This window comes from Scleropages formosus, chromosome 2, assembly GCF_900964775.1.
Source record: "Scleropages formosus chromosome 2, fSclFor1.1, whole genome shotgun sequence".
NCBI lineage: Eukaryota > Metazoa > Chordata > Actinopteri > Osteoglossiformes > Osteoglossidae > Scleropages > Scleropages formosus.
Window position 1 is genome coordinate 26,146,591 of NC_041807.1, and position 15,785 is coordinate 26,162,375.

General features: G+C 40.0%; 1 protein-coding gene across 1 annotated transcript; it reads left to right on the plus strand.

Annotated features, from left to right (window-relative positions):
* The first annotated feature begins 406 nt into the window (after positions 1–406).
* Positions 407–14,906, plus strand: sumf1 (sulfatase modifying factor 1). The gene is made up of 9 exons (XM_018756543.2): positions 407–767; positions 2,270–2,443; positions 2,548–2,622; positions 6,476–6,558; positions 7,066–7,188; positions 8,093–8,207; positions 9,187–9,300; positions 11,586–11,645; positions 14,528–14,906. Exons 1-9 carry the CDS (start codon positions 459–461, stop codon positions 14,627–14,629), a joined length of 1,155 nt encoding a protein of 384 aa, XP_018612059.2. The 5' UTR covers positions 407–458; the 3' UTR covers positions 14,630–14,906.
* The last annotated feature ends 879 nt before the right edge of the window (positions 14,907–15,785 follow it).

Consider the following 15,785-nt stretch of genomic DNA (forward strand, 5'->3'; position numbering starts at 1 on the left):
GCACTGAAGTCTGGGAAATGTTGTTTCTTCTGTGAAATTCATATCATTCAACAACTGAAATACTTCTATAATTTACTGCAGCTGCACATTCAAGTGTCAGAAACACAAGTAACAAGTCTAGGGAGAAAAGAAAATATAATCATTATAATAATGTTCCTGACGTTTGTCGCTCTTAATGTCTAAGTTCGCCCTTCCATTAAACGTCTTCGCGTTAAAAAATACAAGCCTAACAGATAGCTGGACATCCTCGTGCAAAACGGTTACAGCCCTTTAACATTTTGTAAGTCTTTGTCGTACATCAACATGAACACAATGTACACACAAGACCTATGAAGTATGAGAACAGACATGTGGAAATGCGAAGGAGAAACCAGCTGACTGGTCACGTGACAAGAGCCACCGCAAACATGGCTCTGCGCACGTTCGGCTAACACTAAACCCCTGCAGCTCCATGTGCGATGTTTCCCCGCAGTACTCTCGTAATTCTGTGCGTTTATTATGTAGGTATTGTGTCGTGTGACACCACACAGCAGAGCGTAGAGCCTGACTTGACTCCGTCACCGACAGCTGAGCCAGAGAGCTCCGGCTCTGGCTGCGGCTGCCAGTCGCTGAAGAGGGACGTTCCATCAGGAGTTGCCGCACGCACCGCAAAGGAACCTCACACACCGCGAGATCCGCGCGAGCTGCCTGCGGGAAAGTACTCGGCCGCGGCCAATCGGGATGAGGGCCAGAGCGAGTGTCGGGAACGCGCGGACATTTCCGCAGAGGTGAGGTGCGGTGCGGTGCGGTGTACGGTACCGTTCAGTTCGAGTCGCATGCGCAGAGTGTTCGCATCTTCTGAATACTTTACTTTAGTGTGGTTACATCTGTACAGTAATGCACTGCAGTAGCATAGCGTCCCCATGCCATTACATTAACAACCATACTAGGCGAGGCTCTTTTTGTTTGGTGACGAAACTGTTTCAGCAACAGTTGTTGAGTTGAAAGGAAGGCCTGGTGTGCTGTAACTTCCCCAAGGGCGGCCTGAACTTATTGTAATACTGGCCTGCTCTGCTGTGTTCATAAACCTGACAATGTGTATAAAACCCACATGCAAATTTAATTTCAGAAGGTCCGGTCTTTCATTTCCCTCCATTGCTTGCAGCAGCCAGGTTACTACCTGTCCAGGTTATGTCAGTGAGTGAGTAATTCAAAATTGGTCACAGGACCCAGAACCATCCGGAATGATGCCAGCGCCCCACAGCGCATAAACTCACACGTGTTGCCCACACTCAGTTACACTTTCCCCTGAACAACAAGTCTGAAATGTTGAGGGGAAAACCTACAAATACCCCCAAAGTATGCAAAAGTCCATGGAGTCACAGGTTGGCTTGAAGCCACACCTTCCAAACGCCTACAGTCCGGATGTGGAATACCACAGTGTAGGTAAATAGGAATTGTGGCTGTGCGAATGCTGCACTCTTGCCTATTCTTCATACACATGTCTTTTAATACACTTAATTAGTGGAAACTGTGGTGAAACAGTACCAGTTGAAAGTTTGAGTATGCTTGTTATAGACTAGTTTTTTTTCTCTTCATGAAGGGTTTGATTAACTGGTTTGAGCAGGAAGGCGGGTGACATCTCCTGTCCCAAAGATGTAGGACACTTGAGGGTCAATTCACTTTCACGCCTCTGTCCCCTTCCTCCCCTTCAAGTATTGTCCAGGAGTAGTCAAACTTCACTGCTATTGTACGCCTAAGGGAAATGGAGCATAGTAGGGTACAGAATAAAATGTAACACTTATAATGGTAGTTAGATGGTACTTTGTGGGTCTCCAAAGCCAACTGGCAGTCCCACCTTTCTGGTGAGATGCTTTAAAGAGTGGCTAGTTGAGTCGTTGGATGCCCCAGTCTCAGGTCATCAGGCGACCTTGAGTGGGTCTAGCAGTGACAGCACTCAAGGCCAATTAACCTTGGTTAACTCATGCTGTTTTATCTTAAAAAGAATATATAAATCTTTACTCACTGACGAACTCAGCTGCAGTTGTTCTGTCACCACGACCATATGATCAATTCACAAAGACACAGTTCACATAATAGCGATTCATTTTTGACAGTGTGCACAGATTACTCAGGTGTATGACATTTCAGTTTTTTTAAAGAATGAGAAGTTCTTAGTAGTGCCAGCTTTAGTTTTTTAAAGCCCATTCACTGAATGTAATAAACCCAGCTGTTTTGCAGATACTGTTGTGTTTCTTACCTTGAGGGTATTTGTTCCTCTTGTTTACAGATGGTGCTAATCCCTGCAGGACAGTTTCTCATGGGTACAGACAATCCTGGGATTCCTCAGGATGGGGAGGGACCTCAGAGAAGAGTTCACCTCGATGCCTTTTATATGGACATTCATGAAGTCAGAAACCTGGACTTCCAGAAATTTGTTAATGCCACCGGCTATGTCACAGAAGTGAGAATAATTTACATGCTCAGCTACTTCCTGAAGTTGAGAACTATCACAAACAAATGAAAAGAGATGATAAAAATGTGACTGATATGTTTCCATCCCTACAGGCAGAGAAATTTGGCGACTCCTTTGTGTTTGAGGGTTTGTTGAGTGAAAAGATAAAAAGTGAAATCTCTCAGGCGGTAAGTTTTACTTGCTTTAAGTGCTTCTGTATACATTTATTAAAAAAAAAAAAACTTGTACAGAATATACTGCTGAGAAAAGGATTTCACTGTCATAATTTGTAATAATATTTTTTACCAGCATTTATTCCATCGCAGTGTAGGTGTAATATCTATTTTGTGTAAAATTGTTGTATAAACTATGTAACAAAGATTCTAACAAAAGGTGTTATGTTTTATATTTTTAAGTCATTACAGTGACAACCCATGAACCAGTTATGAGCGGATGTCTGACTAAAAGCTTCCTCTGATTTTAACCTGATAGCAATGTCGAAAACGGACTTAGCGATATAGCTAAATAAGGACATTAAAGAACAGATATGGTGGGAACTATTTGAGTCAGATGGTATATAAAATAATTTTTAAAATTTATTTCCTGGCCTTTACTGGTACTAAGGCTTGATTATTTCTTCCTGGAGACTGATTTGCAGGACTTAGAGGTTTCATTGAATAGTCATTCTGGCATTATGTGATGTAGAATCTATTTTTAGATTCACTTGGAGAGTTGGTTACTTATCGTAATACTTGTGTCAATAGCCATAGTCGGTTGAAACGTTTTTCTTTTTGTGAAATGTTTCTTCTGTCATTTAGAATGGTCTTTGTGTATATTTTTTTCCAGTTGGAAAAAAGAGATCCCCAAAATGTCTCTTCATATATCAAGTTAATAATAGTAATAAGAAGTAATAGCTTCAGTCATTGTTTAATGTATAATGTTGTCTGCCATTTCATCATTGCTCTCCATGTTGGGAAGGATAGCAGATATTTGTGTAACATTTAACACACACCCAGGGTTTTGGAGACGCAGCTATGAAGTCATTCAGATGATATGTAAACACAGTCTTTATAGAGCTCTCCTGTTAAACATAGCAATGACAGGCTCCAAATCTGCAGCTCCCAATCTCACATATCCACGCTCACATCAGTAGGCAGTGCTTAGTGTTGTAGATCCTGCTTCAAAAGTACATCTGTGTTTATGTGTGTTTTCCCATCGATGCTGCACTGTAGGGAATCATGGACATTAGCAGCAGGGATTTAATATTTTGGAATGGGTTAAAATGTTCTCATCGATTTGCTTAAATTAATACTCACTGCATAGTCATTGTAATCTTAGATCTGATCAGTTCACTCTGGTCCATTTTAGTTCCACCTACACAGGCATGAGTCAGTTGCTCATTCTCTGTGGAGCCTGCACCTCCTCAAACCCAGTGCAGCCAACTTTCAGTGCTGAGAATGCTAAAAAAAAAAAAAAAAGAGTTTTCTTTTCAGCAAGCATATTCTTGTAATGAAGTCTAAGCTTAGCAGCTTTGGGCTGCCACCCATCAAGGTTTAGAGTCTGATGTACAGAGCCTTGTCTTCAGAAATACCACGTCACAAGAACTCATTTAACATCAGAAATTTACTCGTATCGGTTTAAAATCCTCTTGATGGTCTTTAACAAAAATTATGGGCAAATCTGACATGTTTAATGTATAAAGGCTTGAGTCTGGTCAGAGCTGCTTGGAGGGGGATCAGAGTGCTGAGGTAATGAAGCAACACAGCTGTACAGTGTCCCTTATAATATTTTACCCAGGTCTAATGATTACATTATTATTCTATAACTACCTTTCCTTCATGTTTCTCCATTTCTGCCTGTAAAGATTTATTAGAAATATGTTTTTGAAGGATTTATGAACATACTTGTCAACATACAATCAATCTGTAATGGTACCGTATTAACACAGCTCTGTTGCCATAGAAGCTTAAGTGAAAGGATCTAGATGGTTTTTTTCTCAATTGAATGTCATACTGACTATAGAAATGTCAACCCTAACTCTCTTGTATATTGCTGAAATTTAAATGCTCTGTAAATTTTTCACGAAGGCATTGATTTCAAATGTCCTTTCATCTGCTAAACTTAATGACTCATTTTTGTTTGTATCTACAGATGATCATTAATATTATTTTTTCTTTTGTTATCTCATATTTTACACCACCTTTTCCATTGCTCCATTTTAAACCCCTGTTATGGTTTACACAGGCATCAAAGTACATAAAAAAGGAGAAGAAATCAACACCCGCATATGGTATAAAATAGTTTTGTACTGCATAGCAACAGTTGCTTGGAACAAATACTCACTGTTTGAGAATCCCCCAGAGAGTTTAATTTCTGAGGCCACTGATATAAGTTACACAATCCTGGCCAAGGATCAAATTTTCCATCAGTCCACCTAAGCTTTTAGCTTCCATAAAACTGTGTAAAACTGTTATGGCTTTGATTATACAGCTACACTTAGAAGCCTCTGTAAACACTCTGTAGGGGTTCTGTGTCCTTATCCTGCAGGATTCCTTGGAAGGCTGAATGCCCTGCAGAATTGCTACTACCCTGCAATGATGGTACTCTGTACAGCCTAGGGTGTATTCCAGCATTTACTACTTCAGTAAACAACCAGTTTTTAAAAGAAAAAAAAAAACAATTTTGGGTGCTGAGAGTAGAGGTACCTCAATGATGCTGAAGGATGGGGGAACAATGCGATGCCACTGGATGTCTATGGGTGATGGGTGCTATGACAGCAAGTAATGACATGCATGCCCCATGGATTGGCTTTTCATATAACCCTGATAACGTGGTCTGGTGATGTGCTGCTAAATGCTGTGTTGTGGCAACTGACTGAGGTACAGAACAATACAACAGTGCCCAGTAATGATTATTCCTCTGGCTAAATAGCTTTTTCCAACTGAATTGCAGTTTCTTTTCTATCTGTAGCCCCAGGGTTAAATCTAAACTCTTATCGGTTGCTGAGCTCTGGAAGAATTTGTAAATGGTAACAAGGACAAACTTTTATTTCTTTGTTTCTCAGTAGACTTTTACTTCTGAGATGGTACAGAAATTATAGAATCACCAGAAATGATTGAATCACAATTACAAAGGCAGTTGCATAGGAGGGATTCGCTGGATTTACGACCACTTTAATACCATTCTTGGATCCCAATGTCCCACAAAAGCTGCTCGGGTGTAAGTTGAACATCTTTCAAATCACCACATTCAGGAATCATTTATGGGATGTTCAAATGTGAAGTTTCCCCACTTCCTTCATCCTTCAAAGAACTGGAAATGTTGATTCTTGAAAATAATCAGGTATAGCACTGGATCTTATTTCATTTCTGTTTCTAGCCTGTTTTAGTTTGTTGTTGGTAAGTGTCATGAGGCCAGTGTGGACTTTTGATAACCACATATATAGATTGGCCCCAGAATGTTCCGTCCTCTGGTTAGTTTACTCTCACTTTGCCTCGGTTCAAGAAGATTTGTAAATGTGTATATTCTCTGTTTGGTAAAAGAACAGTTGCCTCATGGAAAACCTGAAGTGTTTGCATAAACAGCACTCATCATATGAATGCCTGAAAACATTCACTAAAAGCCTTTAATTATATCTTTTATGACAGAAATATCAGGAATGAAATGGTCACTAGTATAGTGTGGATTTTCTCTGAGATGATGGCAGGATAATTGCTTTTGGTGATTTCTTTGAACAGTTTGTATTTTGTCGTACAGTGGCATCAGTTGAGATCTGAGATAAGGAGGGACATGGCCCAACAATATTTACAGCTCAAGATATCAAACGGAGCAGTCTGTCAGTCCTGGGGTCAGGAATTTTTGGAGACAACTGGAGCCTGGAGGCTTGGTCTGATTAATCAATGAGGGTTCTGTCTCCCTTGATGGAGCTCATGGGCGTGACTGTCGGAAGAGAATTTGTGCTTCCTTGTGAGTTTCTCCATAGATGTTCATTTATACTATACACAGTGCAGATCTGACATTCACTCCCTTCTTGGCTGGCAGGTGGCTGCTGCACCTTGGTGGTTACCAGTTAAAGGGGCCAACTGGAAGCACCCCGAGGGCCCAGACTCTCACATTGCAGACAGGTGGGCTGTACTGGTTTAGCAATTTTCCTGTAACTGCCAGCTCCTTCTGTCAGACTCCAGGCCATTCCTGGCACATCCCCCTAGCCTCCCAGACAGCAGAAACCATAATTTTAAATATCTTTTAAAATATAGCTTAATTTATCTGTATTCTTTACATTTAGCTGGCAGATGTGTTTTGCTCCATTTTACTTGAATAGCTACATCACAGCTTAACTCAGAGGTAGAGGTGACATCTTTTGTCCTATCTAGCTGCATGCAGCTGTGATGAAGTGATCATGTATTTTGTCCCATCTCTTAGCTCTTTCTGTCCCACTCTTCTGTTTTTCATTCTGGTTTTCTGGAGATCATCATCTTTTAATACTCTGTTCATTTCCATTTGCCTTTTGAACCATCCTCTGTTCCTTACTCTCTCCTGCCATTTGTGTTTTCATTTGCTGATCCTCTGCTCTGAAAATTCCTAAAAACACAGTGAGTCACAGTACTCCTCTGTGCTTTGTCCCACTGCAGGCTAGAACACCCCGTGCTCCATGTCTCATGGAACGATGCGATGGCCTACTGTTTGTGGGCTGGGAAGAGGCTACCCACTGAAGCAGAGTGGGAGTATGCCTGTCGTGGCGGGCTGCAGGATAGGTACCTTTTTGTGTGTGTGTGTGTGTGTGTGTGTGTGTGTGTGTACACATGAGAAAAGATAAGTGTGCACTGTGGTAGGAAGCTGCATGGTGTGCCGCATATTGGCTGAACTTGTACTAATGCATTTTTGGGAAGGCAGCATCTACATTTCGTCCAATTTGTACTGTCAATTGGAAATGCTGTCTGATTAGGTGAGCTGTAACAAAGAAAAGGTAGTCACTTGCACCTGACCACCTGTTACTTGCCAGACAAATAAGATAATATAACAAATAATATAATTTTATAGATTGAACCACAAAAGATAATTTTCCACCATCTGGTCAAAGAGAGAGCACCTTGTACTAACAGTGCATTCTGAAGTTATCAGTAGCACAAACATGCATTAAATCTTGTTTCTAGCTTAATGTGGATATTTATAATGTAGCCTTCTACTTTCTCATATAAAGGTGAATATTTGTTATGGGAAGCTAAAAGCTGTGCATTTTAAAGGAGCGAAAGTAAGCTGTGTGGTTTGCATGGCACCTAACATGAAGCATCGATTACTTAACCTACAGCCACTGTATTGTCTCCTGCCCTGATTGTTCCTTCATATTCAGATTCACAACATACTGAATACAGAGCCAAATGTTTGTGAAACCTGTCGACCTTCTTACAACTATGTGTTATTCAATTTGAAAGTATCATTAACAAAAGTAGATTTCCCCCCAAATTCAGGAGTGCTGCTGCCGTTCCAGAAGTGCTGTAAATAAGCAGATGCATTATTAGTGACTCAGGCCCAGTCAGAGTGACAGTGGAATTGTACGTATGCAAGAGAAGGTTTCATTTGATTGGATGCTGTCATATCATAGTTGATATAATTGTAGAGAGCATGTCCAGTTACTGAGTTTTTGTTTTTTTTTTGCAGACTTTTCCCCTGGGGTAATAAATTGAATCCTAAAGGACAGCACTATGCCAACCTATGGCAGGGACAGTTTCCAAAAGAGAATACGGGAGAGGATGGATATGTTAAGACATCACCGGTAAGAGAGATTGCCGAATGTAAAACTAGTGTTTTTAGGTGAAACGGAACTTGAGTAATGTCTGCTTCTGATTTTAAAATTTGAATTCAGCAAAGTAAATAAATGTTTTAGGGCTGGTGAAGTCAAAGCATGTTGATCAAGCAATGCAGATTTGCTGAACAATTGCTCGTGGTATTGCGAACCCAAGACCTTCTGCAGTCTCTAATGTTCAGATGGGTAGCTGGTGAATTCTGGAAGTACAAGGATTACTCCTCACCACTAGTGTTAGTCTTAAAGACCCAGTTGAGGGAAAAAAAAGAAACAATCCTTCATTTTCATTTTCAAACCAACTAATGATACTGAGCCAATATTTTCAATTTTTTTATCCTGCGCTGTGTAGTCTTGTAAACTCATTTTGCACCCGGAAGGAAAAGGCACCGGAAACATAGTGGAATTTCTAGCCTGTTACAAAGAGGGTACATGCACTCCTATACATGGAAATTGCCAATATCCAAATAATTTTTTGATGTTTGGTTTCACTTAGCTCTGGCTGAACAGTCCCCTTGTTGCACATTATTTGGTTAGAAGTTTTTATTCAAATTGATTTTGGACAAACGGTTCAGAAAATGTGTGTGTGTGTGTGTGTGTGTGTGTGTGTGTGTGTGTGTGTGTGTGTGTGTGTGTGTGTGTGTGTGTGTGTGAGATTTTATACTGGTTTCAACTTTTGCTGAGCTCTATCCTTCTTTCAGAGTTTCCGTCATCATAACACTCCCCTTGTCAGTAATACCCCGGAAACTGCTGTGCCTCGCGTGCAGTACAAGAGTAGTACTCTGGTGTTGAAATCAAGCCCCAGTATTGGGATCCTTTGTTTGGGGACTAGTACTACGACAGACAGGCTGTGGATGGAGGATTCAGTGCAATCGCAATCTCACTTGAATACTGTAACATGTTCATACATCATGGTAAAAGGTCTGCTGTTTCTCTTCCTTTCCACCTGCAGGTGATGTCATTTCCTGTCAATGGTTATGGGCTGTATGACATGGTAGGAAATGCTTGGGAATGGACAGCTGACTGGTGGAACGTGCATCACGCTACAGATGAGCTTCATAACCCTGTAAGCACAGCTTGTGCATCTTATCAGTGAAACATGTGAAGCAGCTGCGAGGATGTTGTTTGTTCTTAACATTGCACTGGTCATTACTTTGTTATAAAACCCAAAAGTTTCATTTGTTTATCTAAACTTTGCCCTTTGTTTTTAAATGACGAATAATTCAGAGCAGCCTCATCAGTGCATTTGAAGAAGGTGTGCAAAGCATTGACAGTCTGCAAGTACGGAAGAGTAATGAAGCCTATTTAAGGTGCCAGAAATGGGGTCTGCTCTAAGGGCCAGATAGGAGATGCTCTAAGTTGTCTTGGATAGTGTTGTGGTCTGCTTTGTGTGTATTTGAGAAGGCGCAGTGTCCCTCCTGCTCATCAGGTGGCCTAGGCGAATGTGAAAGTGAGAGGAAGGAGATGAGAGCAAGCAGAAGAGTGCATGTGGCTGAGGGTAGTGTCTAGGAAATGTTTTAGACCTTAAATTTGTTGATACTGACTGTGTCTTTTTCCGGATGAAGATGCTACAGAGCACTAGATAAGGGTGATGGTTAATCACTCTTGGGAATTGTGTGAAATACTCAGCCTCATCAGAATGGATGTTAAGTACAACAAAAACAGAAGTGGTTGTTGAAGAGCTGTAGCACAGTTGCAGAAAGAAACAGGTGACGTTAATTTAACATTTGAGGCAGTTACAAATGAAAACAAAATGATCCTGTGACATGCTAGAACTGTCAGTTCAGCTGGGAAGCTGAGGATGTACCTGGTCCACTTTCATGTCTTCTGAGAAAGCAGCAGTCTTGTCTCACTCCTGGCTTCACACTGCTGTCTGGCAGTAGCAAAGGATTGTGGGATTTGTGTGCGTGACTGCAAGGTTTGATGTGGGGATTGTCAGCGCTGGACAAACGGTGTCGTCCTGCTGAAACAGAGCAAGTGTGGCGTGACTTGGTGCGTTTGCTTTGCCCAGAAATGACAGCTTGGGCCCCACCGCCAGTCACTCCCTTGAGCCTTGTTTACTCCGAGAGCAATCAGTGGGTACTCTGATCCTGTCAGTGAACACCGGTAATCCAGTTACAGGCCTCCAGCACCACAGCACTCGTGGAGCCTCCATCTGTCCGCAGGCGTGTATCTGCTTCCAAATCCCTATGTACATGTACTGTATACACCCTATTACATGAGGAGCAGCCGTTACACCAAATTTACTGAGACAGTAGTGCTGTTAGTTCAGATGATGAACCAGGTGAGTTCATAGCGGATATTCTGTTAAGCACGTCACGTTTAGTGGCTCCGTGTGAAGAGTACCTGTCGACAAATGGAACCGGTATTATCATGCTGTTATTGCTGAACATTTTATGAATAAAATGTAATTCTTTGTTCAAAGTTATTGTACTGCTAGATTTATGTACTGTATTTCTTACGCTTAGCTATTCATTTACTCAAATTTGAAATTCTTACTGGGTTGGTTCAGTTCAAAAAATGTGATGAGTGGTATTTGATCAGCAGCAGGGATTTGAATACAGGACCTTGTGATAATAAGGCAACAGCATAAAGCGCAATGCTTCCTTCTGCCCTTTAATAGATGTGTGTAAGGAAATGGAGCTGTCAAATTTGCCTTATGTTCAGTGCAGATTTTTTTGCAGCGGTTCTTTGTGACGTTACTGTTTGTACAAATAAACTGCAGTTATTTCTCTTCAAGGTAATACTTTTTAAGGGGAGAAAAAGATTAAAGCAATAGCCTCCTGAAAAGCCAGTTACTTAAAAGCAATTATATTTAATTCCTTTTTAAATAAATTTGGTTACAAGAAAATGTTATTGTTGCTTACGTATTTATGATAATTATCCTTTCGAAGGTTTGCGGAATAGTGTGGTTGAAGTGACTATGCAACTTATTTTACATAATTCTCCTCTATTGAAGACATGATGTTGTAAGTTCACAGCCATTGTCTGTTTATTCCGTTTGTTTTTTTTTTTTTTTTTTTTCCTTTTGCAAAAAATGCTCAGTAAACAATGTCTTTAATAAGTTACAGATTACAGAGTGGTGCTTTTTCTCTTCTTGAGATTTATTCTGGTGTTTACACACAGTGACGTAAGGCTAAAGGATAAACGGCCATATGAGCCCCGTTGTTCTGATTTTCCTTCAGAGAGAAATAAAATAATTGAAGTATTTTATAGGCTAGTCTATAGTTCCCTTTTTGGAATTCTTCCCCTTGTTTTTACAGTCCCCACTATAGGCGAAATACTCCTTCCATGACCCAAGGAAGGTTATGGACCTAACTTGTATGATGCTGTCGGTCTGCTGTCTTCCAGACAGGGCCAGCCACAGGTCGGGATAGAGTGAAGAAGGGAGGATCCTACATGTGCCACAAGGTAAAACCCAGTGAAAGCTAAGTAAGATCGCTTGTGCTAGATTTGCTCATCTTAATACAGGGAGATGGTTGTATTGTCTTCTGTCCTCTGCATTATATAACATCTTTGTCATAACACAACATGCTTATCGTTTGTTGTTTTATCATAGTGCTAATTTTTGTTTTTTCTGTCTTATTGACATTCTGAGCAGAAGCACTAATATCTGATTCGCTCTGCATTTGCATGTCTTTGTACGTACTCACATATGCCTGTACACTCTGCTTTCTGATCTTTTTTTAATGCAATTTTCATGAGCTGTTAGATTCTGAATGTCCATTGATCCTGTCACAAATGTAGCTCTCATCATAGCAATTATTTCATACAGGGTCATAAAATGAATTAAATAAAGCATCAATATGTGTGTTGTTGTAGAAATGGCAGAGCACATGTTGGCAGTCCATGTAGCCAGTAGTGATATTAGCCAGCTGGGGAACTGGTCAGATAAGATGTGTGTTCTTACCCTTCCGAGTTTTTTGACATTACACAGGCTTAACTTTGGCTGCGGCTGTGTTTCCTCTTTGTCTTTACACTCTTACCCAAGCAGTCTGCCATTGTTTCCATAACGGGGTGCCTGTCGGTAATTAAGTAATGACAAAAGGTCAGATTTACATCGTTATACAGTAACTGATGATCAGCATCCTTTGCATCGAGAGTTCGTTAGCGGAACTGGGATGGATGAAAACTGCCAATGAAGCTTTGCATGAATGCCACTGATTTGTGGTTTAAAGGCTTTGCCGGAGAGAAATGAGACTACACATGGTACTGCGTCGAGTCCATCTGTCAAAGACCTACTTTAATGTCAAGACTCTGGCACCTTTGTAGAAAAAAATATGTAACCAGTTCTGGGTCAGGTGGCGCCAGCTACATGGGCCACAAAGCCCATTCCTTTTGCATTTCATTGTCTCTAGTAAGGAGCAATGAGAATTCTACCTTGTAGATTAAATAGTCTGATATCCTTTACATTCACACTTAACTGTGAAATGGATTTGAAGAAATATTCAGATTTTTTTTTTCATCATTAAAAGAAAAATTTTGCTTTCATTTATGATTGCTTCTTTCATTTTTGTTGACAAGCAATCAACTGTAATGTTAATTGCTGTGAAGTCATGAAGATGCTCTTCATAAACCTTTCACAACAGAATTATGGTGTAAAGCAGTGCTTCGGGGAGGATGAACATAAATGATGTAAGTACATGTGATTTGAAATGAGATGACTTGCTGTACTTTAGACACTGGAACGCAAATGCGATCCTTGAGAATACTGAAGACTGAAACAGCTGAACAGCACATTGCCTGCTGGTTAACCGTTTAAAATAAGACGGCCATTTAGAGTAAAGGAGTAACAACATGAAATACCATATACTCTATTACATTAAATGTTAAAATCTGTAATATGACCACAAAGGTAGCAAGTAGAGGTTGTGATTCAAGTTCTGCATGTGGCATGCATATTGAAAGGAATCTATTACAGAATTTATAGAAGCAGCAAATATGGGTTTAAAACGTTGTACTTGTGTGTAAAAATTTTAGGTTGGTGCCAACTATTCTGAGTGTAATTTAGGGTATACAAGTTTTTCTTCTGCTTTTCCCCTTAATTTCAATTTAACAGATATGTCTGAAGATTGAGGAGACAAAATAGTCCAAATTCTTTTCAAGATGTAATGATCATTTATGCTTTTTGTGCCATTGGCATTGTCTGCTACTATATATCGCAGCATACTACCTGTTTTAATTCCATTGCAGCATCGAACCGTAAATACTCATTTATGATTGTCAATGTGTCAAAATGTAGTGCGAGTTGTCAGTTGTCAGAAAGCATTAATACAATAAGTTTTTTTTTTTTTTTTTCCCTCTCTTCTCTTTAAATCCCATACGAATGTTCCTTGCTGACCAAAAAATGTAAATTTGAAAAATTTCTAACTGTTCCATCACTATTCCGCTTATTCTCTCTGGCTTATGCTATCTGTACTTTTTTGAAGAGACAACGTTGTCATTGTCTGGGATCCAGTGCAGTCCAGTATGTACACTGGTCTTCATCCTTGCATGCAGTATTATCTCACAATGTACATTGGAGTGTGTTCTTAAATGCAAAAACATAATTTCAAATTTGTTGACCCCTGAGACATAATCTTTCATCATTCTGTCCTGCCCACTTTTTCCTCATTATTGTTCTTGCTCTTTGTCCTTCCTCTAATCTTATTTCATTATTGCCTACTTCTTAAGCAAACTGTGTTTTGCTGCAGAACAGTCCTGATCTTAATTTATTCTCATAAAAACATGAATTGCAAGAAATTGTGTGTTAACACTCTACCATAATATAAATGTACGTAAATCTAAGTAGTCCCTACCTACGTTGCTGTTGCTAAGAGACCAGCCAGCATGCAAACTTACCCTGCTATAGATTCAGTCCATCAACAGGGGGCCAACATTTTGAGTGTAACAACTAGTGACCATTCACTTTCACACCTTCAGTTGCCATGGAAACATAAACTTCTTATTCTGAACCATGAGTCTTGAAAACATGCAGCCTGAATGTGCTAAGGATTTACTGAGAGGAGCATTTTGGATTTGTTTTAAGATAATAAACACTGAACTGAAAACCTCCTGGGGCAACATCTGTTTATTCAGTAAATAGCCTTTTAGGTCACGTGTCTCCACTTAAAGAAATTAAATGTCTCTCAAAGTTTCCTTTAGAGTACTATTTCAGCCATTGCCATATTTAGTTTGGCATCTCACATACTAAAAATCCTCAGAGAGGCATGTAGCTTCCGGTCAGGTGAGAGCTTCCTGAGGACCAAGCTATCCCCAGTGCCCTGAGGATTGTCTTTCTTGTGCATCTCCAGTCTTACTGCTACAGGTACAGGTGTGCTGCACGGAGCCAGAACACCCCCGACAGCTCTTCCTCCAACCTGGGCTTTCGTTGCATCTCCAAAAAGGGTCTCTGATATGAGATATTACACCAGCTTAAGAGAAGCTGAATGAAGCCAGCAGACTGCGTGACGCATTCCTACAGTGCGGATCCCCCAATGCAGAAATCGGCTGTTATTAAGTCTGAATGTCAAGATCGAGCTTCACAGTCAGTCCGTCAAACCACATTTCCTGTTTTAGCTTCTCATCGAGAAGGCAGCACTGTCAGTCTGGACTCAGTGAGTCAACTCCATCCTGGGAACAAGTTCTTTCAAGGGATTTTTTTTTTTTTTTTTTGGAATCAAGTTTTTAGTCCATGTTCCCGACTTGTTTTCCTCAAATGTAAATTTGCTTTCTACTACTATTCAGAATTGTCTGTTAAACCCTTTATATGAGAATAAATTTAAGAAATTGTTTTTCAAGAATGAGTTTTTGAGAAGTATATGTGGGCGTTTTTTTGTATAAATATTTTGTCACATGTATACATCTAAGTAGGCTTGTGTAGTGGCTTGGCACAGATTTTTTTTTTTTTTTTTTAAAGTTGAAAACAAATGCTGTGGTGATTAAGAAATTGGGCTTTTTGCATATTTAGGGTCAAAGGGGCCTGATTTCTTGTATTATTGAGAAAGTAACTGAATGAAAAAGACAGATCCCTCTGGATGAAGTATGAAGAAAATGTTATCAGTATACTTGCTGTGTTGTAAGCCTATCTAAACTTAATATTTTTTTACTCACTTTGTCAGCAACCACCACTCCTATGGTATGAGAACAGCATCTGAGGTAATATGTCCTCCAGGTCATATTTTACTTTTGCAATCTCATGTCAGATACGTGCTATTGTTGGAAATATTTAAAAAGTAGTGTATTAGAGGTCATGATCTGAGACCTGCTGTCTCTCACTAGCCAAAAAAGTGATGAGAGCAAGTACATTTTGTTTCTTTCGATATGTGGGGTCAGATAGTAAACCCTAGAAGTTTACGAGCAGATTTATATGCCTGTAACAAGATTGATGTCAAATAAGGAATGTACTCATCTTCAAACCCAGAATGTTTCCCTAAATTTTCCTGTTAACCTCTGCTACCTCTTCATTGTGGTTGTTGCCAAGTAAAGATAATGGAAAGAAATGATTCATATACGAAAAGAAACATCAGAGTGAAATACACATTTGTTGAAGCCGCGTGTCCCAAGCAGGGT